The 25,828-nt window shown below is 40.3% G+C and overlaps 2 protein-coding genes across 6 annotated transcripts; both read right to left on the reverse strand.

The window, feature by feature from the left end:
* Positions 1-3,547: 3,547 nt before the first annotated feature.
* On the reverse strand, positions 3,548-4,291 carry lnc.lemp (lncRNA encoded micropeptide). The gene is made up of 2 exons (XM_085247259.1): positions 4,038-4,291; positions 3,548-3,844 (listed from the first exon to the last, which is right to left on the reverse strand). Exon 1 carries the CDS (start codon positions 4,209-4,211, stop codon positions 4,041-4,043), a length of 171 nt encoding a protein of 56 aa, XP_085103385.1. The 5' UTR covers positions 4,212-4,291; the 3' UTR covers positions 3,548-3,844; positions 4,038-4,040.
* A 2,577-nt stretch (positions 4,292-6,868) lies between these two features.
* scml4 (Scm polycomb group protein like 4) lies at positions 6,869-25,733 on the reverse strand. Of its 5 annotated transcripts, XM_085247634.1 has the most exons (7): positions 25,307-25,733; positions 20,082-20,277; positions 15,974-16,176; positions 12,585-12,714; positions 10,205-10,417; positions 8,986-9,131; positions 6,869-8,617 (listed from the first exon to the last, which is right to left on the reverse strand). In XM_085247634.1, the coding sequence occupies exons 2-7, from the start codon at positions 20,236-20,238 to the stop codon at positions 8,492-8,494; spliced, it is 975 nt and encodes a 324-aa protein (XP_085103760.1). In that variant the 5' UTR covers positions 20,239-20,277; positions 25,307-25,733; the 3' UTR covers positions 6,869-8,491. The 5 variants fall into 5 exon arrangements, with proteins under 5 accessions (XP_085103760.1, XP_085103763.1, XP_085103764.1 ...); XM_085247637.1 differs by lacking the exons at positions 20,082-20,277; positions 25,307-25,733 and adding an exon at positions 17,051-17,186; XM_085247638.1 differs by lacking the exons at positions 20,082-20,277; positions 25,307-25,733 and adding an exon at positions 17,098-17,166.
* Between the last annotated feature and the right edge of the window lie 95 nt (positions 25,734-25,828).

Raw genomic sequence — 25,828 nt, forward strand, 5'->3', positions numbered from 1 at the left:
GTTACTTCGGAAACATGGCTCGAACAATTTCTCTTCAACGACGTAATCCGATAACAACCGATCTCTTTACCCGTCGGCTTCCCGTGGCTGTCATGCGACCGGCTATTGCAGTTAATAATACAACGGCTTCTTGTGTTTCTTTTTATCGCTGTATAACTGATTTTAATTGAAAGCCTGCGTGCGCTAGTACCGCTTGCCACGAGTTCCCAGAATCCTTTGCGGTTCTACCCGTGAATGACGTCACATTTTCAATCTCTATATAATATGCATGTTAAATTTTGTATTTGGGGTAAAATATCAAGTCTTTTCAAGTAAACCGGTTCAAGTCCAATTCAAGTCCCAAGTCATTGGTGTAAAAGTCCAAGTCAAGTCACAAGTCTTAGAACATTTTTTCAAGTCAAGTCTAAAGTCATAAAATTAATGACTCGAGTCTGACTCGAGTCCAAGTCATGTGACTCGAGTCCACACCTCTGTGTAGGAGTATTGGTGGAAAGCCACAATCAATGCTGAAAGATATCTACAGGTTTTAGAGCAATATAAGCTCCCATCCAGAAAACGTCTTTTCAGGGAAGACCTTGCAGATTTTAGCAAAACAGAGCTAAACTGCATCTATTACAAGAGTATGGCTTTGCAGTAGAAGAGTGCAGGTGCTGATCTGGCCTGCCTGCATCAACTGAAAACATTTGGCGCCTCATGAAATGAAAGGAGGAGGTAGCATCTTATGTCAGAGAAAAATAGCACAATATTCTTCTTTTCTGAAGAAGAAAGAAAAAACTAACACATTTCATCCCCTGATAAGACACAATAAAGTAGTGGACCTAATCCTTGATGGGCAGGAGTGGCAACAATGATTAATAAATCAACATTAACAAAAAGTATGATGTCCAGATACAAAGGTGACCAAAGTAATAAGCTAATGGGTTTTTTTTCTATAGTGAAATGTCTCAGTTTAAACAGCCAGCTGATTGATTGATGTCTTTCCTATGTTCTATTGTGAATAAAATATGGGTTTGTGAGATTTGCAAATCACTGCAATCATTAAAAAATAATTTATACAGGGAGTGTTGATAGTTTTACACAGCTTAATTTAAAAGCTTCACATTAACTTAATAGTATATGACCCAAACCCTAACTTTAGAGTTAGCATGTTAATTAAAGTAATCAAGGTAATTAAAAGCCAACCTTAGAAATTAGCGTTAATTGTATCCCTTTTAACATGAATCTCTTAAAATCTCCACACAGAACAAATTGATGCTGAGCCCAGGCAGATTCAGAAGGATTTTGATGTTTAGTATATTTTTTCTGAGTGCTGTATAAGACAAATAAATAAACCAAGACATCCAAATAGTTGAAACCCAGAGAACACTTTTTTAAACATTTATCTGTCAGCTTAACCTCTCCTGATCCCCCTTCAGTATCCTCTCCACCTTCTTTCTCATCAAGCCACTGATGAAGTGCTTCAGGAAAAAAAGGACTTTTTAAAGTCTTGCCAAAAGCTTGTTGAGACATAGTAATAGGCCCACTAGACTGGTGATGATGAAAAAGAGAGATCTGCTCACAAGATCTCATTTCAGAGCCAGTGACTGGAATGCTGTAGGCAAAAAGTTGATTTGTAAGCATGAACTAACAAAGATCACTAGCACCACCTATAGATAAGCTGTGAGGGTGCACAACTTCAGGCCAATGGAAGTCATGGCAAATCAACATGAAGGGTGTAAATGTGTATTTAGATACAAAACACAGGTACAGATGTGAGATATAATTTTTTGTGGCTGGTTGTGGTAGTTTGCACCTTTGAAGATGCTGTTCACCAGACAGGAGCTAGTTTTACTAGCTTGTACTTACTCCAGGTTTTATGTCTCCCAGGGACACCGGGGCTCAGTACGGTACCATGACAATTGTAAAAATGGCTAATTGTGCCGTATTGAGGTGTGTAAACCATATTATCCCAGTAATAGTCATACTTTTGGATAACTTAATTGGTTTTAGCAATTGTGTTACTGAATCGCCATCAACGTCTACAGCCTAGACAGCGACTCTAGTATTTTTCCCAGTTATGAGTTTGCCTTTAGATTTCTATCAAATAGAATAACAGCTTGTAGTCTAACGTGCTTTGAGTTAGACTACAGTTCCTAGTTAGACTAGGAACTGCTATATAAATGCAAATCCATTTCGATTCCCCAATCCAGGAAAAATCCTGGATTCTTGCATCTTTTCTGTGAGTAATCCATTGATACATGATTGGTATCAAATAACAGGGGGAAAAATGCAAAAACGAGAAAGAAGAAAAAAATCTGTGTTATTACACAACGAGTCAGTAAAATCAAGTAGTGCTTGTTATGTGGAGATATATGAGAAGTGATTCCCCAGAATTTTTTTCAGGGGCTGTTTTAACCAGTGTTCATCGCTATTATGTCGTAAATAATCTCACATACACACTCATGCAATTTTATGTCCCAAAGTAATAAGACAAAACCTAGCAAAGTCGTGACACAGCACCTGAAAGATCCATCTGGCATCTCTACTGTTCACTGAAGCCTCATCAGAAATGTCTCAGTGGAAGGGTGGCTGTCAAGAAGCCATTCTTAGGGAAGGGAAACAGGGAGAAAAGGCTGAGTTATGCCATCAGTGGTATCTTATAGAAAGATGCCTTCAAATCTAAAATTATTGGTTGAAGTTGTTGTCAGTATTTATGTAGGAGGTCATGAGAAAGGTACAACATAGAGTTGCAACAGCTATCTGTAAAACATAGTGGAGGGGCTGCATTTCAGTCAGTGGTGTTGTGGAGAGGTTGTCAAAAATTAATGGAATTATGAATGACACACTGCCAAAAGAATGAAAGCATACCTGGATAGAAAAACACACAGTGGAACACTATCGGTCATGGATTAGCCTCCTCAGAGCCCGGACCTTAACATTATTGAACCAGTGGGGGTTCATTTTGACAGAGAACAGAACAAAAGGCAGCCAATGCCCAAAGAAAAGCCTTGAATGCTCTTTAGGAAGAACAAGAACAAAGACCAAATACCAAATACTGATTTTCCACGTTATTAAAATTGTAAACATTCTGCTTTAGCTAATAAACTGCTGCACTCTTTTCCCATTTTACTAGCAAAATATCAAGAACTGACAGGTACCTGAAAAATTTTGCATAATACTGTATTTTAAATGAACCTCTGCCTTTTGATCCTTTCCCGAGTCTTGGACAAAATGACACACACACAAAAAAAATCAATTAGTGTAATCATGGCTCCCAATGGAGCTGTTTAAGGTGACTTTGGCGTTCATCCAGCAGATGGCGCAGTTATTCACATAATAAATTTTTATCGATAGAAACGTCAGTAAAAGTTTACTAGGCTGAAGGAAAGAGTGCTGCGTGTTTTCCTTTCATTGTGAGTTCCTATGCTATAAGGAGAAAATTATAATCCCACTTATTTGTAATAGAGTTTAGGTAACTTTTAAGTTGTAAGAGTGTAGTGCCAGCTTCAATAATATATCACCACATTATCTGAAGTCCTGAACATCATTGTGGAATAACGACTTTCAACATAGGAAAAAAAAATAATTTATTTGACAAATACAGAGATGGAGACATGTTGGCAGAGAACAGCACTGGGGACAGGGCCACCACTCCCTTTTTGTTAGCAGAACAACAACAACAAAATGCTGTTGCTTCCATTTTCATGGAACTGGTTTAGAGTGAATTAGAGTCTTAAATTGAAAGGCGTGGCAGACAAATACAGGTAGTGCAGCATACAGGTAGGTCATCTTCAGATTTCCTTCCCTCGGTCACAAACATGGTGTAGGATCCACATCCAGAATCCAAGAGCCTCATACCGCAGACCTTACAGGAAAGACACATTTTTAGACAAACAAACTGTGACAACAGTGACTTGTATTACGTATATAAATTCATCACAGCGATACTGTGCAAATAACAGCAAATAATACGCATCACTTTGGTCCACTCGAAGCTTTACTAACCGACATATCCTAAGCTCTGTAACTCAACAGCGTGTCGTCATAAATGGCATTACCATTCAAGCCAAATCCAGTTTCTTCTGTGTTTCTGATAGCTTTTCCTGGAGTCGTTTTTTCCTCCAGTCCAGAAACCTTCTCCTCATTCTGTTTGCCTGCCACCCCGCCAAGAAGCCGGCAGCGAAAGAAACCACAACGGCGACCTGTAGTGTCCTCTCCGAGACGTCTGCCATGTTCACCTCTGTCTGACAGATGCACACATTTGTGGAAGCATGAAAATCTTAATACAGGAAGTGAACTCCTGCGAGTCTTTTTCTTCTTCTTGTGCTGGGTTTACTAGCAATTAGCTAACTGCTCAAGCGTGCCACCTACTGGCTGAAGTGTGTAGCAGAAGGTTAGCAGACAAGCTAAAGTTGAGAAAATAGCAACTAAGTACCTAAATACTTAATTAACTAAATAAATAAATTCTTTATTACGACCATTCTTCTTATAAGTGTTGAATACTGACTAAGTGTTTACTACAGTGTTTCTTTTAATTTCTAGATACGTTTTTCAAAATATCATAGACTCGTGGTTACTTTATTAGGCACACCTGTTTAGCTACTCATTAATATAAATTTCTAATTACCCAATAACAGGATAGCAGCTGAATGGATTTAGGTATGTATGCATGGTCAAAACAACATTGTAAAGTACAAACTGAGCATCAGAATGGGGAAGAAATGGGATTTAAGTGACTTTGAATGTGCTATTGTTGTTGGTCTGAGTATTTTAGACACCGCTACTCTGTTTGGAAAGAAAACAATATCCAGTGAGTGGCTGTTCTTTGGGTGAAAATGCCTAGTTGATGCCAGAGGTCAGAGAATAATGGCCAGACTGCTTCAAGCTGTAACTGTAACTCTAATAACCACTCATCGTCACAACCAAGGTATGCAACTTTTGGAATGTGGTGGAGTATGACATTTGCATCATGGATCTAGAGCCAACAAATCTTGTCATGCTATCATGTCAACATGGAGCAAAATCTTGAGGCAAATTTTCAGCGCCTTATTGAATCTGTGCAATGAACTGTTAAGGCTGTTCCGAAGCTAAAAGCAATAGCAAGATTTACCTAATAAAGTGACATGTGAATGTAGCAGTCAATTCCTGTGTCGCTGAGGTTTGTGAATTTTTCCCTTTGTGATGCTTTTAGCCTCTGCTATAATTGATTAATCTTTTCTTTTTATAATTGAATCTGTAAATGACCTGTTTGGTTTTCAGTTTTTATCATGTGTTTCTATATCAACAATCAAATCACAGCTTAAATGAACACTTATTAGTAATATAGTAATAATAGTAATATTAGTTATTGAAAGTGCAAAGAAAAAAATCTGAAAATTGGAAAGCAATTTGTGGTTGCTTGTTGTAGCTTGTTTTCACAGCGAAAGGTTTTACTAAATACTGATAAGCAGTAACGCGTTACTGCCCATCTCTGTAATCCAATTACTTTTGCGACGTTGGTGACAACAGCTGTGTGCAGATCAACAATGGATAATATATCCAGTGTGGGACAGAGTATGAGCGTGCAGCGTTTAAAGCGTGGAAGTACTGACCTTATTTTGAGTTTGATTCCATAAAAAGTGACAAAAACATAAACTCGCGGATTCTTCAACTGACCGCTGCGGCTCACCTGCACCAGGGCAAACCTCTGCCTACCCTACTCCTGCTTTACAGGTGAAAATAGAGCAACAGGACCACTAGTCTTTGACTTTATTTATTTTCTGCTGTGTTTTACTTGCATCTATTTGAAAAAGTGAGTGTAAACACAAAAAATTATTTTATTTTATTTGATGTGCTGGAATGTGCAGAAAATAGGTTTAAATATTAAGCTTATTTCTTCCAGTCAGAGAATGTTGCATATAATTAAAGTTTTGCTTGATGCATAAAGTTAAACGATTAAAACTAATAAAACAAGTTTTAAAAAGAGACTTTTCCATTTGATTACATTTTGTATGATGGATTATGCAGAAAAAGTAGAATTGGGCTGAAAAATCTATTGCTTTATCACCTATTCAGGTTGTAAATCGTGTTTTTAAAAAGTAACTAAGCAATTAATTACTTTTGAAAATAAATAATCAGTAAAGTAACGGGATTACTCTTTGGGGGAAGTAATTAGCTACCGATTACTTTTTTCAAGTAACTTGACCAACACGGCTGATAATCAATCTGATATTCTAACTGCTCTATGATACTGTGGGATAAAACCTGCAGCACCAGTGCATTCTAGCCTTTGCACCATATGTGAACATGATCATTTGATTTGCAAAGTGCAGTTCTGTCTACTTTGCAATATGTATTATTGCAAAGTGGAAGTGTTTAGGAACCACAGCAAGTCAGCCAGACCACGTGGCAGACCACATAAAGTTACAGAGCTGGGTCACCGGGTGCTGAGGTGTGTAAAAGTCATCCACGCTCTGCTGATTCAATAAAAGCAGTTTCAAACCAACTGTGGCATTACTATCAACACAAAACTGTGCACCAAGAACCTCATGACATGGGTTTCCATGGCTGAGTAGCTTCAGTGGATGTATTATAGGTGCCTCACTTCACAGTAGTTCATCCCGTAAATGTACTTTTTGTAAACCTTTGTACATTTATATTTACAATTGGTTTTCAAAAAAGAGAAGAAATTCAATTAAATAAATTCAATTGATAGTATTATTTCTGTCATTGGTAATTTTCTATACATGCTGATATCCCAGAAATATCATATTCTCAGTTCCTTGGCTATGATACATCCTGCTTTGTCTGTTTTACCATACAGCTCCTATTTCAGATAAATAAACACAGTTTTATCTTTCATCCTTTATGTTAACTAACAGCACAAAATCCAGTTAAATAAGAGACAGGATTAAAATAAAGCCAGGTTTATTTAAGTATCAAACAGTAAAGAACATCAAAATTCAATTAACATAGGTCACTAACTCAAAAATTGACAACATCCAGAGATTCTTAAATTTGTTGAAATAGCTCATGTGCTAAATGTTTGTGTTCATTTCTTGCATGTCTTTAAAATCAAGTTTGATAAAGTGAAACTGTTTTTTTTTTTATCATAAAAGGTACTAATCAGTCTGTGTTGTACAAACAAAGCATTTAAGCATTGAAAAAAAAAAAAATTAAAGTAAGTAACAAGTACTATACACATTAAAAAAGGCATTGTTTAACCAAGTTTGACAAATACTGTGTATGACTACCTTTTGTACAATGTCACACAAGAAAACTGAATTTGGTGGCTGCATAGCCCTGATTCTGACATGGCAATGTTTAAAAGAAACCAAAAACAACCCCCAAATGTTAATGCTCGAGACATTTTACATACAGCAGTTTCCCTTTTTAACAGTTAAGGGATGAAATCCTGCTCCATTCTAAATGACTGAAGAGGTAACGTATGAGAAGAATGTAACCTGAAGGAAGTCACAGAGGTGAAGTTTGCGAGTAGATATGTTGTAAAATGTAGTGATTGTAGTGGTAGTATCTGTTTCGGTGAGCACCCAGTTGTACGAGGTTTATTAAATTCGCTTTGTCTCATGCTACATTGCAACCTCAGTGGAAAAAAGAAGTCATATTTCCTTCCTGTCATTATGAGCACTGTGTGATTACAGACATCTACGACTGGTAAAAAATCTTGGTCGCTTCACTCGAACTCCGGTGTGGTTTGTGGTCAGAATCTTCACGTTAACAAATCACTTCTTTCTTTATTTCTTTATTTTTTAAAACTTTTTCCAAATATGAGCTCTATCACTCCTTTCTCATGAAGTTTTACACATTCCAGTATTATAAATGTACACTTTGTATTGTCAAGTCTTTGGCACATAAACCATTTGCTTGGCCAACAAGTGTGCACTTAAAGTTCAGAGATGTTTGAGAACTGTGCTCTCAAAATGGCTCAGTAACAGCGCTGTTTTGTTCTAGATTATCTTGCAACAGACTTCCAAATCGACTTAATGAACAGTTTGAGTTATTAATTACAAGTCATGTCACCAACTTTAACCTGGATAAACGTGACCAAGTGAGGATAAAATGGACTATCTTAAAAGTCCAGCAGCAAGACTTTGTAAAGTTTAAATGTGTTACTGAGGTAAAGCACCCTAGAAGTTTATAATGATATAATACAGTATCCAGTGATTATGATCTGCACAAATTAACAATGCCCAAGCTCAAAAATTATTATTACAGGTCGTACTTCAATATACCGTAGCTGCCATCTGTTTGGCGACAAACTATTTACAATCTATAGCAGTTCAGGTACAAAGTAAAGAGAGACAAAAGTAAAATAACTGTTTGAGCTCTTAAATGTCCTAACATGTACAGTCACAGTGTCCAATCTGTGGACAAAGTGTGGTGTAAATGTAGTAAAAGCCAGCATATATTTGGATCAGACGTTCGTGATGTATTGCTGATGACTTAGAAAGGTTTCGGGAATCGGCACCGACTCGTTGCTCTTAAAAATTAACGAGGCGATCGAGGACTCGGCTCACAACCGGCTCTGCTTGAGCCTGTCGATGTGGTAGCAGAGTTTGAGCGCTGGTCCCAGCTTCAATCCCAGGTACTTCATCATCATCTCGCTTTTCAGAAGAAGTAGGGCGTCCCCATCTATTTCCTGGAATATAGCAAGATATAGTTGTAAAGCAATGGGAAAAAAAGGGTTACTTTAAATATTCCACTCAAGTGCTGTGTGAGAAATGGAGGCAGCACAGTGACTTATTTAAAAGGCTCGGGGACAAACCTTCGTGCACTTTAAAAATTCTTTAATAATATTCATGCAGTTTCCATTTCAGCTCATTTACATTCAGGACCACAGGGCACTGGGTGACAGATAATTTGAGCTACAGCTGTCATATAAGAGATTTTTAAATAGAAAGCATACCCTGCTTCTTGTAAGCTGTGCCCCAGTGCATGTTGGGAAATGAGCTCAGTTCCAGTACATTTAGTATTTAAGTTACACGGCATTAAGCGGGTCGGACTTACATGCTTCCTGAATGCTTCCGCATGGGGTCCCAGAGCTTGGGGATCAGCATCTTTAATGAACCAAACCACATCCTCCACACCCCAGCTGGAAGGGTCCTTACCAACAGGACGCTTGCACTCTCCAGCTTCTGACATCGGGCTGTAGGCTAGATAGCAAAAGAGGACAGGCAGGGTGAATTTTTATTCTAAAAAACAAAAACAAAATTGATGATCTCATAATGTTGCCTGAAAAGAACTTAGAACACAGTCTATAGACTCTGAAGTGATGCGAAAGAGCCTTTACTGCTCATCTGGGTTTTTGGTTTTTTTTGGCTTCTGTAAACACTTAAGAGATAACGTCTCAATCGCTAGTTTTGAGTTTTATTAATAGCGCAGCAGTCTTTTATTTTGAAATTTCACCCAGTTAGATTTACATAGATGATGAAGGAGGGTGTAATTTAGCTTGTGAGTAAAAAGTTACTGAGCAGAATACTTGGTTTCTCAGCCAATCAACCCCTTTCTTTCCTTACTTCCTGTTTCGAATAACGTAGATGGCGTCGGCCAAAATTCTCAACTCATCGTTTCAAAATAAGTCGGCAAAACAATGCTTGTGAAAATGCTAGAAGTAGCTGGCCTAGCTCTGTCTGAAGGAAATATTACAGAGACACTGTCACCTCCTAGGCTAACCAATTAGGGAAAACGACAATTAAAAATTGTATATTACAATTTTACAAAGTGTTACCTTTGAGTCACACTGAATTTAGGCAGTATTAGCATGTGTACTACTTATGTCAAGCTTCTTCTCATGGGTCTTCCAGAGATTGCTGATCTCAGCATATTTCGGTAGAGGTCTCAGGTTAATCTTTTTGCATTGCACAAAATTCAGTTATATTGAAGCTAAAAAACTCCAGGGTTTCTCACACTAAAGCTACAGCACACCTGACTGTGTGACTTTACTTGAGCAGATCTATGATGGAAACCCATCCCAAACCACTTACACCACAAATGACATTATTATGCTGTAAACTAGCACAACTATAGATGTAGGCAGATGTTAAAGAAATGCATATGAAAATAAATGCAAACATCTCTTGAATGAAGAGTGATCTGGGCCTTCATTGGTCTAAATAATTTCATCTCTAAAGATATGGATAACATAATTACAATGCAAGTATAAACCAACACTAATGGCACAGGTGATGTGCATGGAAGTGCACCTGGCAATAATTTATAGCCTCACCATTTCTGTTTCCTTCCTGGTGACTTCCTGGGCTTGACGCTTGTCTGCACATGCCTGCTGTAGCAGAGCAACTGCTGCCACGGTAACCGTAGGACTGCTTCATCTGATACTGTGACGTCGTGACGCTGAATGCAGAATCACTGGGATCTATAGCATAGCGCCTCGAGTCCACCGGTGGGTCACATAAAAAATCATCAGCCAATGGCGTCTCCGCTGGGGAGGGAAGTACAGGAAGTGGCATTGTTAAAGCCAAACCCAACAAAAAAAAAAGTTTCTTTTTTTAACATGACCATTGCAATTATACTGTGAGATATCCCATCATGGTTATCAGAGGATGTACCCTAACAACCCTGAATGAAACGACTTTCATGGATTATCATGAAAGCTTGATATGCCTGAGTTGCACTGAGGCAATGGCAAAAAAACAAGGTTAAATTAAAAAGCTAATGACATTTCCTGTTGGCCTTAGCTTTAGACTGTGTTAGGCGCTAGTTGATATTAACAAGCAAAAAGATGCTGAACATAGTACAAGCTATTATAGCTTAAAAATCATTGCATAAAGCTCAATGTATAGCCTCAAAACACTGCAAGTGTGGCTGTATTGTTCAAACTGGGTGATAGATACAAAAAGTAGAAGGACTGTGATGACCATATGAAATTTATAATGAGTCAAGAAAAAAAGATTCTTAATATCTTACTATATTTTCAGACCAGTATAAAGCCTTTGGGTGTATATAGTATATTAGACAGCTTCCTTTCACCAGACTAGAATAATATAGAAAGAACTGTATAATAAATACAAAGCTAATCTTTAGGTAAGCTGCATTAAAGCCCCCGCGGTCTGTAACTGTATGGATCTGAAATGGATGAAAGATAGTCAGTAATTCCTCAGAGTCTGCTCCCTTTGTGCCAGCTTTTCAGCTTGTCAATAATGTAAATGCTTGCTAGTTAAGTCAGAACCAGGCAGATACAGATTTTCCTAATGACAGATTTATAACATTGAAATATGCTACTAAGATGATTTTGCATTACTTCTGCATTATGCTCATGCAAAGGTTAAATGTACTGCTATTGTGTTCTGAAAAATCAATTATGATTAAGATCTGGGCATGCAAATTTGAAGGATTATACACCCCCACATGCACACAATAAGGCACATGTGCCCTACAGAATGTATTTTGATACTTTTCAAATATAAGCAGTTAGATATATAAGCAGTATTTTGCTGCATATCTACGAGTTCATTGCAACAGCTAAAAAGTCGTCTTTGATCTTTACATCATAACGTATTACTGCGGCACATACTATATATATGTGCGTGTTAAAAATAAGATTTAGAAGATTAGTCACTCAAAAGGAAATGTATACTTCCAATATACATAGATGCTCCTGAAATGCTTTTTTTCCACTGGAGGAAAAAAAATATCAATATCTGTCTGGGTGGCACCACGGGGATCGTGCTGATTTTTTGTCTGCATGCATATGCGCATGTGCACTTCATCTCTGTGTCTACAGTCTGACATCAAACACTTTTCATGATTTGCATGAACAAAGAGCAAACGGCTGGTCCTTGACGCATGAGACTTCCCCCCTCTAACCTTAAATACACTAAAGGCAGCCTTTAAATATTTGCTTATTCAAAGCAAGGCTAATCTTTAGGGTGGGAAAGATGTTTTTAAAATGAAAGAAAGCATGGTTGTATGACTTTTGTTTCCTATTTAAAAGAATATTTAAGATTCGTACTTCTAAAAATCTTATTTTCTAAGCAACTAAGGAAAAGAGGCTGGGAAGATTGGAAGGGAAAACAAAATATGTAACTGGGTTATGTGTGAAGGTGTGAGCCCTTTATCCTAAATAAATCCACATATGCTTGTGGTTTAAATTAGATAAATAAATTAGGGAAAACCAGTCACTAGTGTATTTAGAGAACAAAAATGAAACATCACATTGGAAAAAAAATAGACAGAAGCATTTTATCTTGCCCCTCAATTAAAGTCAAAGGCAGAGTAGTAAAGGATGGGGGGTTGTGGGGGTGGGAGATAATACAAGAAGTAGACAAAACAAAAAAGAAGGTGGAGGCCACAAAGTCACACCATCACTTCAACCAGTGAATGCACAATGAGAATCACATTTTGAAAAACCACCATTGGTTAGCTTTCCCTCAATCGTTCTTATTATTATTCTGGGCCATAGTTCACATCTGTTTGCATGCATATGTGTGAATGAATGTGAGACCGTATGGTTGATTATGTGTATGTTGGAATATGTATGTTTATCTTTAATGAATGGCTTATTTCTCCACTATTGTTATTATTAATGGCCAAGCTTCTTTATGGAAAAACTGATCATTATAACTGTGCGTGTCTTTGTGTCTTTTTACCTGTCAGGACCTGTGGTGTGGCAGAATGGGGGACGATGGCAGCGTCCTGTGGGATGGAGCCCATCTCTGGCTCTGGTGTGCTGCTGGGAGGAGAATTGGCTAGAGGGGACATCACCATCCGGGGCTTCAGCTACAGGGGAACATACACATGCAGTCGCTAATTAGAGGTTCTGCATGTTGAAAACTGACATGGGTGAAAGAAAGTCCTTAGCTATAGCTGTAGAGTTCCTATAATGCAGCACATACTATAAAGTCTGGTTAATGGGCTAGGCTAAAGCCCATTACTGTAGATTTACAGCTGAGGACAAAAGCATCTTGTTGTGAGCTTTGTTTAAAAGCAGGCAGGCAACCACAACAGATAAACTCACCAAACACTTTATTAAATACAGTCTCGGTTAAGCCCTTTTTTGCCTTCAGAGCTGCCTTAATTCCTTGTTGCATGGATTCAGCAATGTTGGAAACATTCCTCTGAGACTTGTGTCCATACTGACATGAGAGCATCAGACAGTTGCTGCAGACTTGTCAGCTGCACATCTATGACGTGGATCTCTTGCTCCACCACATTACAGTACAGTGAACTCTCTGTCATGTTCACGAAACCAGTTAGAGATTATCTGAGCTTTGTGACATGGTGCCCAGAGCAGCCAGCAGGTCATAAAGGGATAGGGATGGTCACCAACAACAATCAGGTAGGCTGTGTTGATATTAAGGGGCCAAAGGTTTGCAAAGAAAATATCCACTATACCAGGGGTGGGCAACTCCAGGCCTCGAGAGCCGGTGTCCCTGCAGCTTTTAGATGTGTCCTTGAACCAATACAGCTGAGTTAAATGGCTAAATTAGCTCCTCAACGTGTCCTGAAGTTCTCCAGAGGCCTGGTAACAAACTAATCATGTGATTCAGGTGTGTTGACCCAATGTGAGATCTAAAACCTGCAGGACACCAGCCCTCGAGGCCTGGAATTGCCCACCCCTGCACTATACCATTCCATCACCAAAAACAAGCTGAAATGCTGATACAAGATAGCATGGATCCATGCTTTTATGTTGTTTACACCAAATTTTGGTGCAAACATTCACACTGGCGTAACCATTTCTACATGGCTAAAAGCACGGAGCTAGTGTTGAGCGATTGGTTGATTGAATATTTCCTTAACAAACAACTGAATTATACCTGCTAAAATGGCTGGTGAGTGTAGAAAAATCACAACTTACAATACCGAGATACATTTACCAGCTTTAACTTTTTTCATACAAAATGTCATCACTTCTGCCCCAAGTAGAGGAGCTTAAGTATCTCGGGGTCTTGTTCACAAGTGATGGGAGAAGGGAGCGGGAGATCGACAGACGGATTGGTGCAGCGGCCGCAGTGATGCGGACGCTGTACCGGCCTGTCGTGGTGAAGCGAGAGCAGAGTGTAAAAGCGAAGCTCTCAATTTACCGGTCAATCTACGCCCCTACCCTCACCTATGGTCACGAGCTGTGGGTAGTGACCGAAAGAATGAGACTACGAATACCCTTCCTCCGAAGGGTGGCTGGGCTCTCTCTTAGAGATAGGGTGAGAAGTTCGGCCATCCGGGAGGGGCTCAGAGTAGAGCCGCTGCTCCTCCACATCGAAAGAAGCCAGTTGAGGTAGTTCGGGCATCTGATAAGGATGCCCCCTGGGCGCGGTTTTCCAGGCATGTCCCACCGGGAGGAGGCCCCAGGGCAGACCCAGGACACACTGGAGAGATTATATCTCTCGGCTGGCCTGGGAACACCTTGTTTTTTCCCCGGATAAGCTGGAGGAGGTGGCTGGGGAGAGGGAGGTCTGGGCTTCTCTGCTTGGGCTGCTGCCCCCGCAACCCGGCCCCAGATAAGAGGAAGAAAATGGATAGATGGATGGATGGATGGATGTCATCACTTCATCATTTTATCCTTTTTGAAATTCTATGAAAACTCTCAATTTATGCCCAAAAACGTGTTTTGTGAGCTCACAGTCAATTTGGCAAATTTATTACTGATGGTTATGCGTGTTGAATGTTTATGCCAAAGTTTAAGAAGTTCCCTTAAGATGTTCCTTAGACACCTCATTTATGAGCATGGGATACGGTATTCCATTCATTCACGTACTATATAGTACTGAGCCACCCATAATTTCTTAATAGTTTGCTAGGAACATGGAAACTATAGGTGCAACGATTTATTTAAAACTTTGGAAATACAAATGGAAATAGTATATAAAGGAAAATATTGATTCTCTACTATTCTGATAAGCTTATAATCCCACCTTTATTCTTCAACACAGCCTTCAACTCTCATATGCAAGCTTTCTTTTCATTTCTTTAAGAAGTCTTCAGGAATAGTTCTCCCGGCTTCCTGAAAGACATTCAAAGCTCTTCTTTGGATGTTGGCTGCTTTTTGATGCGTTCCCAGCCAAGATGATCCCACTCTGCTTCAAAGATTTTGAGGTCCAGGCTCTGGGGAGGCCAATCCATGACTCATGGTGTTCTGTTGATTGTTTATCTATCCAGGTATGCTTTTACTACATTTGCAGAACGTTTGAGATCATTGTCTTTCAAGACATCTGGATCAATGTCTACATAAGACCTGTTACCACTGGCTGCCAGTCAGCATACCTCAGCCTTTTCTACCTGTTTCCTTTCCTTAAGGATAACTTCATGACAGCAATCCTTCCACAACAGATGGTGCAGCTGAAGTGCCAGATGCATCTCTCAGGTCCAGTGTCATTGGCTGGAATTTTTCGTATTTCTTAAAGACATCACTTTCAGATGCTGTTCATCAGCTGCAGATAGTTTTTTAGGCCTACCACTGCTTCTTATGTCATCCACTTGTCCAGTTTTCACAGTTTTTTAAGGATTAACTGCACACCACGATGACATATGCCAAGTTTTCAGCTGATAGCAAGGAATGAGGGCTGCCTTAAGACTACCCAGCGCTGTAGGTGATGAAAATAGTGGGCCATCATGAATACAGACATTCGAGCAAAATAAAGAATGAAAGCTAGGTTAAGTATATGTTTCACAAGGAAGAAAATGCCTTAGTCATTCAAAGGAATGAAAACACAACATGACAACATGAAAACTGTGTGAAAATTCAACTGTGTTTGCTCACAGGAAGACTCAACGGAGTGCACTCTGTGTAAAAAGAAAAATGCATTAAAAGCATTTTCAGTTGTTGATCACATATGTGAGGGAAGTGGTTTGTATGTATAACCACCAAGGGTTCAGGGAAATACGTATAGATTAGCAGCCTCAAAACACAGATGACCTATACTCAGTACTGATCGTATGCTGTACCAACAAAGACTCCTGCACTGCTGTGTAGACACGGTTTCCCTCTTCTATTAAAGGAATGCCCATCTACATGATTAAACTAAAAAATTAAACTGACCTTAAAGCCAGGCTTCCTGCCTCTTTTCTTCGGGACCTTAAGAGGTGACAGAGTTTCAACATAGTGGCTCTGGAACTCCAGCTTTCGGATAGGAGGGCGTCCTCGCTTCCTGCCAGGCACCTTACCTTGGGGCCCCGGTATGAACTGGGGGTCGAGAGCGGAAGCCTGCATCTCCGAGCCGGCGGACAAGGAACTCATCAGACCTGAGAGACAGCGGGAGAGATTATCAAACTCAAAGTGGCAGCTTTTAAAAAAGCGTGCAACACTGCTCAGCTGCAAATCACAGTGGAAACTCAGAGGCTCACTCACACACACTCACCGCCCCCCTCCTTCGAAACACACCAAAAATATAGGAAGTAGTAGAAACAAAGCCACATAAAGCTTTGTACTTTACTCCACCCCTCCCCCCCAACCCTCCAGCTGCAAAGATTGCAATAAATATCATTACTGCACTACGAGAGAGAGGGAAAGAGAGAGAGACAAAGCCCCGCAAGCAGGCAGACACACAAACATAGGAAATGAAACCCACAACACCCACACACACTATCAAACAATCAATGAAGTGCGCTGTCACACAGACACACACACATTTACACACGCACAGGCAGTACTTTCAAGTGTTTGATTGAGTGCCATTAATCCACACTGCCTCTCTCAATCTATCTCAATCAATCAATCCATATTATTTTGTTTGGGTTTTTTTTTTATTATATAAAAGAATCAGCTGACTTTGCCTTTGAACACGAAGCTCTGTGCTTTACTTCTCAGAGCTCTCCTGCCAATTTACCCGGTCAGCGGCACATTACTCTTTCATTTCTGTAAATGGCTAAACAACGCCTTGATGCAACTTGACTCCAGTGCAGACAGACAGCAGTCTGCAAAGTATTTGCCACTGCAGAGGGGGAGAGAGAGAGAGAGAGAGAGAGAGAGAGAGAGAGAGAGAGAGAGAGAGAGAGAGAGAAACAGGAACAGAGGCAGACAGACCACGTGAATACGTACGATGCCTTTCATCCTCTCTCTCTCTCTCTTTTCCTCAAATAGAAAAAGCTTCAAAGTGACCTGCTGAGCGTTACTTACCATGCACACAGCTGTCTGTGCTAATTGCCGTCTCTGTGATGCCTCACCTCAGCAGCAGATTTATGGATGTCCCCCCCCTTCTCCTCTGACAGATCTCGCTTGCTCCAGCAGTCTGCCGCTGCTGTCCTCCGCTGCCACACACTGACTGTCAAGACACCGGCAACTCCGCGTGCCTCTCTCTCTCTCTTCCTCAATCTCCGACACAACCCCCTCCTCTTTCTCTTCTACCCTAACCCCCTTCCTGTGTGTCCCCTTTCAGTCGCCATAGCAACACGCCTCTAACATCCCGTGGCAGCCGGCAGACGTGCTGAGCCCAAAGCACTGTGTGTGTGTGTGTGTGTGTGTGTGTGTGTGTGTGTGTGTGTGTGTGTGTGTGTGTGTGGCAGTGTGGGACAGTAATGTAATTACAGTTGCTGCATCTCGGGGTTCTTCTTGCCTGTCTTCAGAAAAAAACAACAAAAAAGAAGGCTTAGAGCGGGTGACAAAGGATTCAAGCTGTGCACTGTTTTGTGCTACAAGCGTATGAGTTACACACAGTAAAATGTCTGTTTTTTCATTTTTGGAGAAGAAATTTCTGCACAGGAAGATTATTTTCTTAAAGAGTCCAGACCAAAATTGGAATATCTCGCTATTTGTTTTTCCTTTGCCTGATTACTTTTGAATCCATGAAGCTTATGCAGACTGGCTTTAAGGTAAAGAGATCAATTTTCCCTGTAAACATCAAACGGTTCCAGCAGAAGCCCCACAGCCCCTTTTGGTTGCGATAAAAGATCACACTGCTGTCAGAAACTCAACACTCTTCCTTTCATTTATAGTCTTCTTTGGCTTCTATGTCAGCTAATGTAACGCATTTCTTGTTTTATCTGTAATGAAAAAGAAAACAAACATGGAAAGACAAAGAAAAGGGGCCAGCCAACGGCTTGTCTGTGTCTCTAAAGTAAAAAAGAAAAGAAGAAGAAAGCAGGCTCGAGAGGGCTTATTTGCTCTTAAAGGTTACAAGTGTACCAACTCGGGCTTTTCCCCTCACTGCATATCGATTAGTTACGCCCTGGTTGCAATGCCGGTTCCCGTTCCAAGCTGTATTTGTGGGGTTTTAACACTCAATCAGAAGCAGGTTAACCTTTCAAGAAGGAGCCTCAATCCCTGACGCACGCAGGGCGCCTGCATTCGCGGCCTCTGCGAGCGTGTAAAGAGATTTGTCAAGAGTCGGCTGCAAAGCTTCGCTCACGGGATGTTTTAACAGTGAATATTAGGTGCCAGGTGAAGTCTACGTGATAATAAAAAACAACAACGACAGTAAACAGCAAGGTCAGGACAAATACTCTGTAAAACTGTACACATACACGCACTGTAATGGCCTGAGTGCGCAGAAGTGAGAGCCATAAATCATAAAAGTAATTACGCGGTGAGATTAATCCTGATGTCCCTCTTCAATCAGTCCTGTCTCATTACGGCACATCACATTAGAGACATAGACAGACTGAGACAGAACAGATAATCATCTTTTACTTAAAAAAGAATTGGATATGAGGGGTGGGAGCCCATTAACACTCACCGAGTCAATATGAGACAGCGCCAGTTTTTGGGGGGTTTTTTGCAGGCAAGCAGAAAGATTTTCAGCATTGCACGGGACCCACCACTCCCACCGAGACCCCCAAACACAATACGGTTGGGATCGCAGCCTAATTTGTTTATGGCTAATAAAACAATTAAGCAATCAGTGAACCCCTGCATGCGATTTTATTTTCCTGCTGAGGGACATCGGAAGTCAAATGTTGGAGGGAGCCTGGTGTTACAGACTCAGTCATGCAGCGACGATCAGCAGTGATTAGCATAACATAATCACTGGCTTCGGGGCATGGAGATTTGTATCCGCTTTCACTTACGCAGAGGGGACACAGCAATAAAGTGAGTTATAGTTATGCCTCACTAAACTGCACACCTAGACACACACATAAACAAACAGTCTAATCACCGCCTTACAGACACACACAAACCTAAATGCATGCATATAATAAGTGCAGTAAGACAACATACCCTTGCTTGGCAGCAGAATAGATTAGTATAAGTGTGTTTTTGTCTATGTATATGTGTGTATGTGTTTTCTAATCAGTGTAACAATATAACCCCCCCCCCCCCCCGAATTTATTTACAGCTCAGGCAGGGCGTCACCATGGTAACAGACAGTGAAATCGGATTCTGCACCAGCGTCGTGTGATAAGGTGGGAATAAATAAAAGGATAAACAACAATGCGTGTATTAAATAGGCGAGCTCTCACACTCCGCCTGCCCCTCCTTATCTCTGCTGAGCCCTTCTAACTACACAGCACACTTCAGAGAGAAAAGTGGAGGTGGGGAGTGTTGCTCTTTGCACCAACTATGGGTCATGGCGGTGGTCTTGGAGGGGGGAGCTCTCTGACATAGACTAAGCCACACACCTGTACACACACATCTGTATGTAAAACTAGGCTTAGATGTGGTCTGTGGTCTCAAAAATATTTGTAGATGTTGAATTATTTATAACATGTGACACAAACTGACAGGACATCTTTCCAATATCCTTCTTATTGTTACAAATTTGCTTTTTTATGCATTTCTGCTTCACAAGGTAATAGGAGAATGTAAAACATACTCCCAGTCATGTCTGTCTACTTTGTGTGACCTTAATAATATATATTATATTATAAAATGCATTTCTATTATATAAAATTCTAGATTTTATGAATAATATCAAATTTTTTCATTTTATTTTTGTTGCAATGGCTGGAGTTGAATCTCTACGTATTTAGCATCCATATTTGTCTTTGATATACAATCATCTGCCACTTTGTTAGGTATACCTTTTCACCTGCTTGTTAACATAACATTTTATGTAAATAAGAAATCACATGGTACTGACTCAGTGCTGTAAATGTGGCATGATTGTTGGTACCAGACAAGTTGGTCTGTGTATTTCAGAAACTGCTGATCTACTGAGATCTTGTACTGATTTCCACTCTAGCTAATCATAACATTACTGTTAAACTCGTACTTTGTGTGTCGGAGTCCTGGATCTTCATACTCTGCACGGCTGACTCTGACTCTGGATCCAAGTTAACCAGATGCCAGCAACTGCGCCCCCTGTGGTCACGTCGATCTTGACGCAGGTGCAGACGCACACCTTTGCTGAGGGTGCCAGGCAGTCTCATGCCCTCAAAGTCAACCGCGTGAGGGCAAAATGCACCACACTGGAACGGCAGAAAGAAAACGCACAGAAATAATCATGTGTACATGTGGCTGATACGCTTAGTTTTTCCATTATTCCATTTGTCAGCATTAATCAAGTCTTCTGAAAATTAATTTTAGACCTTTGAATCCAAAAATGAGTGTGGAAATGGAAAAGAGCAAGCAACTTAAGGACAGATGGAGTAAGACAGAAATGGACAGAGTGAGCAGAAGAAGCACAAAAATTAATTGGGATGCCGATTGGGTAATTATACTAGTGCACGCTCAGAGGTCAAAGGAATAAACTGGAAGTTAATGGGAGAATATGGCTTAGCTAATGATAAAAGTATGTGGAACAATTTGTCTTTTATGCTGTAAAGCGAATGCAATTCAGCCTCCGGGGTGCTGGATTACTGATTAATGTGAACTAACGTGGCTTTAGTCTTCTTTGTACTGAATGGAACAAAAGCGAATGAGAGGGAAGAGCGGAGCCGAGAACTTGTAGACTTAATGGAAATGTTCATATTATCACCCCACGCTGAGAGCAGATCTTGTTTTCTGTGTGTTGTTTGTTAATTGCTATTTCAGAGGACCTGGTTATATTTATCGCTCTCAGGCTTAGATTAAATAATCCTTGCAATTTTTAGCTGCTTTTGCTTTCCTGAAGGCTCCATATGGACTTCCACCAATGGAAGTTTAGCAGGGATTCTAAACCAATCAGTCTAATCACAAAAATATATTAATTATATGCAGCTTATGCTTATACAAAGACTGGCACTGCAAAGCTCTATGGATTATCAGCAAATACAATTTGATGAGGAAGAAGAGAGCGTCACAGTGTCATAAATATCCTAAGCCTGGTGACAAAATTAACTTATTTAAATTGCAATCAGATATTACAAGGTGACTGTGTTTGCTAAATAAACATATTGTAATTAATCTTCCCTGTCGTCCTCAAGCGATTCGACGGGAAGGAGAAGACAGAGAGGAAAGTCATTTCCTTCAGACGCAAACAAAACGAGATAAGGAACATCAGCAAAAAAGATTTTTGTGTACAGTCCTTGTAAAATTCTTTTCTTCGCATTTCACTCATATCCTGTCTCTCTCCCTCCACTAACTCCCAACGGGCACAGCAGATGGCAGCAGGTTTCTTCCTGTCAAAAGAGAGTTTTGCCTTCCCACTGTCGCCAAGTGCTCAAAAGGGGTATTGTCTGATTGGTGGGGGTTTCTCTCTATTGTTGTAGGTCTGTCCTTGAAATATAAAGTTATATAAATAAAACTGTATTGAATTGAACCCTCTATAATAGGGATGTCACGGTGTGTGTGTGTGGGCGGGGGGGGGGGGGGGCAGTATTAATAGAAAAGTCTTAATCAGAAGGAAAAACTACATATGAAAACACTGCTGAAAGTCTGAAATTTATGCCTTCCTTCACATTTTCTAAAGCCATAGGTGTGGGGATTCAAGTCTTTCCTGGGCATGTTCCGGTCCCCGGACTTTATGTTTAATATCCATGCTTTATAGGATCTGTAATGAATTATTCCCAGAGGAAATTATGTGAAAAAAATTCCATGGCAACAAGAAGGACAAAAACTCTCTCGACAAACATGTTTGAGTTAAAGCTATTTAAACAATCAGAAAGTAAGAAAAAAGTTTAAAGTGCAGGGAAAGGGGGAAAAAACAGGAGCAACTGAAACAGTCATTCCAGCCATGCTACGAGGTTATACAGGACTCCTCCCGACAATCATCTTGACATGCTGACGTGTACATTACAGCATGCTTATATTTGCTAATGAGCACTGAACACAAAGTACAGCTGACGCTTTTACCAAAAATAGAGCATCAACTGAAAAATGACCCAATGATGGCACTTTGGACAAAAAGATTTTCAGTCCAGTAGCTGTCAAGATGTTTGACTTAAAACCATAAATATAAAGGGAAGCATTAGGGTACACCGTGTGTGTTTGTATAAGTGCTCACACTAATACATCCTCAGCATCTGTCAAACATTTCTCATGAAAACATAAGCAAAAGGGGTAAAAAAAATGAGATGACATGAAAAAGGTCACGTAGCGCTGGATGAAGATTTGACCAGATCACTAAAGTCAGTAATGGGGTTCATCTAATTTAGGGTTTAAGAGCGCAGTTTGGACTGAGTGGAAATGACAGAAAATAAAAAGAGAAGTGAGAGGTGGCAGTTAAAGGAGGAGACCAGATAAAAACTGGACAAGGAAATGAGAGAGGGAGGAGGACAACGTGGAGAGAGAGGCACATTCAAATGATTGAACTCTTTAACTCTTTCCTCCATAAAGATGGCGTCTGACAGCCTAACCTGTACCCTTAATGGTGGGTTTTGACACCTCACTATATATTTAATAAAGAGGTAGTTTGAAAACCATTAGAATAGTTTCTGGGTTTTTCCAAAGGCAGCAGGTCTGAAATGTGATAGAAATTGCTTGGCTCAGAAAAGAGCTTCAGGGGTTACTCCAAGTAAGGGGTAAAGGGTTAAAAAGTGCTATGAATGTTATAGGAGCATTGAAAAAGCACAAACAAATTCCAGCTATTTAATGTTTTTTTGTTTAGTTTTTAAATTAATGAATAAAAAACAAAGGAAAAATGTAGAAAAACAACAAGGGAGGGGGGGAGGAAGAGAGTAACAAAAAAAAGGAGTGGGAGACGATAAAACACTCTTCAGTGTCGGACTGTCGGATTCAATCAGGCTGCAGATGAAAAAATCTGCCATGAACCTCAAAATTCCCATTTACAAAAAAAAATGTGAAACATCAAATAGTTATTGTAAAAACACACAAACACACACACACAAATCATGCACCATGAAACAACTCGAATGGAAAAAAAACCTTCAGATTTGATGAAATGCAGTGCAACCGACACACACACACACACACACACACACACACACACACACACACACACACACACAGGGGAATGCTTCTGTTTCTGTCTACAGGATCTGGGTCCCATAAGAGCAGCAGGCTGCTTTACCTTGTCACTCTATCAAAACATTGTGTTTTGGAGCTTCGCCAGGAGTGTAGCTGCCGGGTTTATTTTTTTGTTTTTTTAAATTATACACTCACAGACAGAACCACACACACACACACACACACACACACACACACACACACACACAGCTGTTCTTATTCAGGTAAGCCATGAGCGAGACAAATGTAGCGATGGAAAAAGCACCAGAAAGGCTCTGATTTTTTTTAAAAAAAGGTCTTTTTTGATTAAAGGCTGCGGCTTTGCTCACGCACATAATCATCAAACGTGCTGCTCGTGCTTTACGAGTGTCACACTCCATCCCTTTGCACTGCAAATCCACCCCATCCATTTTAACAGAGTAAGACATCCATAAATAGGCTGCTTAATACCATCCATGCATCCATCCATCCATCCATCCATCCATTCGCTTCCGCTTATCCTTTGCAGGGTCGCGGGGGGTGCTGGAGCCTATCCCAGCTGTCATAGGGCGAAAGGCGGGGTACACCCTGGACAGGTCGCCAGTCTGTCGCAGGGCTAACACACAGGGACAGACAACCATTCGCACTCTCATTCACACCTAGTGGCAATTTGGATTATCCAATTAACCTATCCCCACAAGCTGCTTAATAGGTAAAAGTTAAAAAGATTATAATTGCTACTTTTTTCACACAAGGAGCCTGAGATTATATTTTTTTGTAAAGAATCCCTGTGATACCAAAATACGTTATTGCTTATGAGTTATGGTAGAACAAAAAGCCTTGATATTCAAAAGAAGAACACTGAATATGTAAATTAAGAGCGTGGAATTTCAAAGAAGGTATCTGTATTTTATTTGATTTGCCAGTGAATCTCACCAGAAAATAAGACAGAAGAAACAGAAGTGGATTATTGTGTTTGTGTATTAAATAATGGTTTGCTGTCTTGGAAAATGTAAAAGCTTAAAAACCAAATCAAAAGATAACTTTTTAAAATAATTTTCAGCTCTGCCAAGCGTTGCCAGCTTTTTTTGGTAGCCAATGTGGAATTTTGGACTATGTGTGTGTATATATATATATATATATATATATATATATATATATATATATATATATATATACATGGAAAAAAATAGTGTATTTAATGTTAAAGAACCACAATGTCTACATTTCCCAACGCATTTCACAGGTGACCATCTTTTCATTATTTTTTTAAAAAAGCTGAGAGTTTAATGTCCTTCTGTACTCTATTAAAACACTAAGTGATCTTTAACAATTAGGCATTAAATCATCAGACTGAGCTCGAGCAGTCCACAGTGGAGATTTGCTACAATGACGACTTTAATTACACTTTCTGTCATTGATCGCAGGCCCTGGCTTCCCTGGCTTCTCCACCCACCGCTGTACAGGTTGTTTTTTTTTAGCTCAGGGTCAGCATGTTTATAAAAGGGAACAGCACGAGAAACTCTGTAGACTTTGCTTCTCTAAGTGAAGCAGCCACGTATTAAACTTTTATTTTCAGTCAGATAAGCTGGCCTGGCTTCAACCCTAAAGAAAAACTCCAAGATGTTCAGGCAGTCATGACAGCAGAGGTGAAGCCTTCATTACTGGATGCTTTCCTTCCAGTCATCCTTACTTCTTTCCTTTAGTTGATGAAGGGATTAACAGATAACTGAAAGCATATTCAAATGAAGAGCTATGCGTTACCACTTACACTAAAAAAAAAGCTGTTTGCCTGCAAGGTAGGCACATGGGGGCCCACATGGGGGCCCACACCCCACTGCAATCAACCTTTGTGATGCATGATGGGAAAATAATTACTTTGCCATTAATATATCACACAGGCTATATATATATATAGTTTATCATTATCTTGCCAATACAAGGACAATCAAAGGAGCATGATCCTGTAATAAACAATGCTTTAATATAATTATCGGATCTCTGTTGGCCCAGTGTGAGTGTATTTTGACCTTGCAGGTTAGACTAATGAAATTAGCACCCGTGCGTTTGTGCGCTCTAAGTCCAGTAACGTCAGGATGTGAGAGGGTCGAGTCTGTAGTAGGATTTATTTACCTATGTCGAAGCGGTTGATTCATCAGCGGGGAATCAATTTCTCCACAGCAGGCTGGCTGAGCACACAGTGCAGCATCAGATGCAGCACAAACACCGGGAAAGGAGGGGGGGCACGAGTCCGGGTTCCACCCCTGCAGATGCGGCAGGGAGGCGAGCGAGCTCAGTGGGCTGCCGGCGGGAAGCAGAGCGGCAGACTTCACCTTCCTAACGCGCCGTCCGATGCTTTTCAGAGACAGGAGTTGAAAGATCCTGCAGGGCGGAAGCTGAGGGGGAAAGTGCGACTGAATTGTTGGTGTGCATAATTTTCCTATCTGGCCTTAAAGCTGTTGCCTATTGCGTTTTATCTCCACCGGGTTCAGGAGAGCGGGAGAGATGGCATGGTAAATAAAGTAGTAGCACTCAAACTGAAGAGGTTCAGCCCCCTTTGACAACACAAAAACACCCCTCGGTGGGCATGGAGTGCGGGAGTGTGAGCCCAGTCCAGACAAAAACAACCGACACGGGTCTAATGAGTCATTTGAT

The sequence above is a fragment of the Mchenga conophoros genome, linkage group LG15 (genome assembly GCF_057382185.1).
Source record: "Mchenga conophoros isolate Kocher_MC1m ecotype Shallow Benthic linkage group LG15, M_conophoros_male_GT1.1, whole genome shotgun sequence".
Classification (NCBI taxonomy): Eukaryota; Metazoa; Chordata; class Actinopteri; order Cichliformes; family Cichlidae; genus Mchenga; species Mchenga conophoros.

Excerpts from the sequence above, each read along its gene's own strand:
- lnc.lemp (XM_085247259.1), bottom strand. The coding sequence starts at position 4,211 with ATGGCAGACGTCTCGGAGAGGACACTACAGGTCGCCGTTGTGGTTTCT.
- scml4 (XM_085247634.1), bottom strand. The coding sequence starts at position 20,238 with ATGAGACTGCCTGGCACCCTCAGCAAAGGTGTGCGTCTGCACCTGCGT. Across the intron at positions 9,132-10,204 it reads CCAGGAAGGAAACAGAAATG|CCTACAGCCCGATGTCAGAA; the intron begins GTGAGGCTATAA and ends TTTGCTATCTAG. Across the intron at positions 8,618-8,985 it reads CGGAAGCATTCAGGAAGCAT|GAAATAGATGGGGACGCCCT; the intron begins GTAAGTCCGACC and ends GCTATATTCCAG.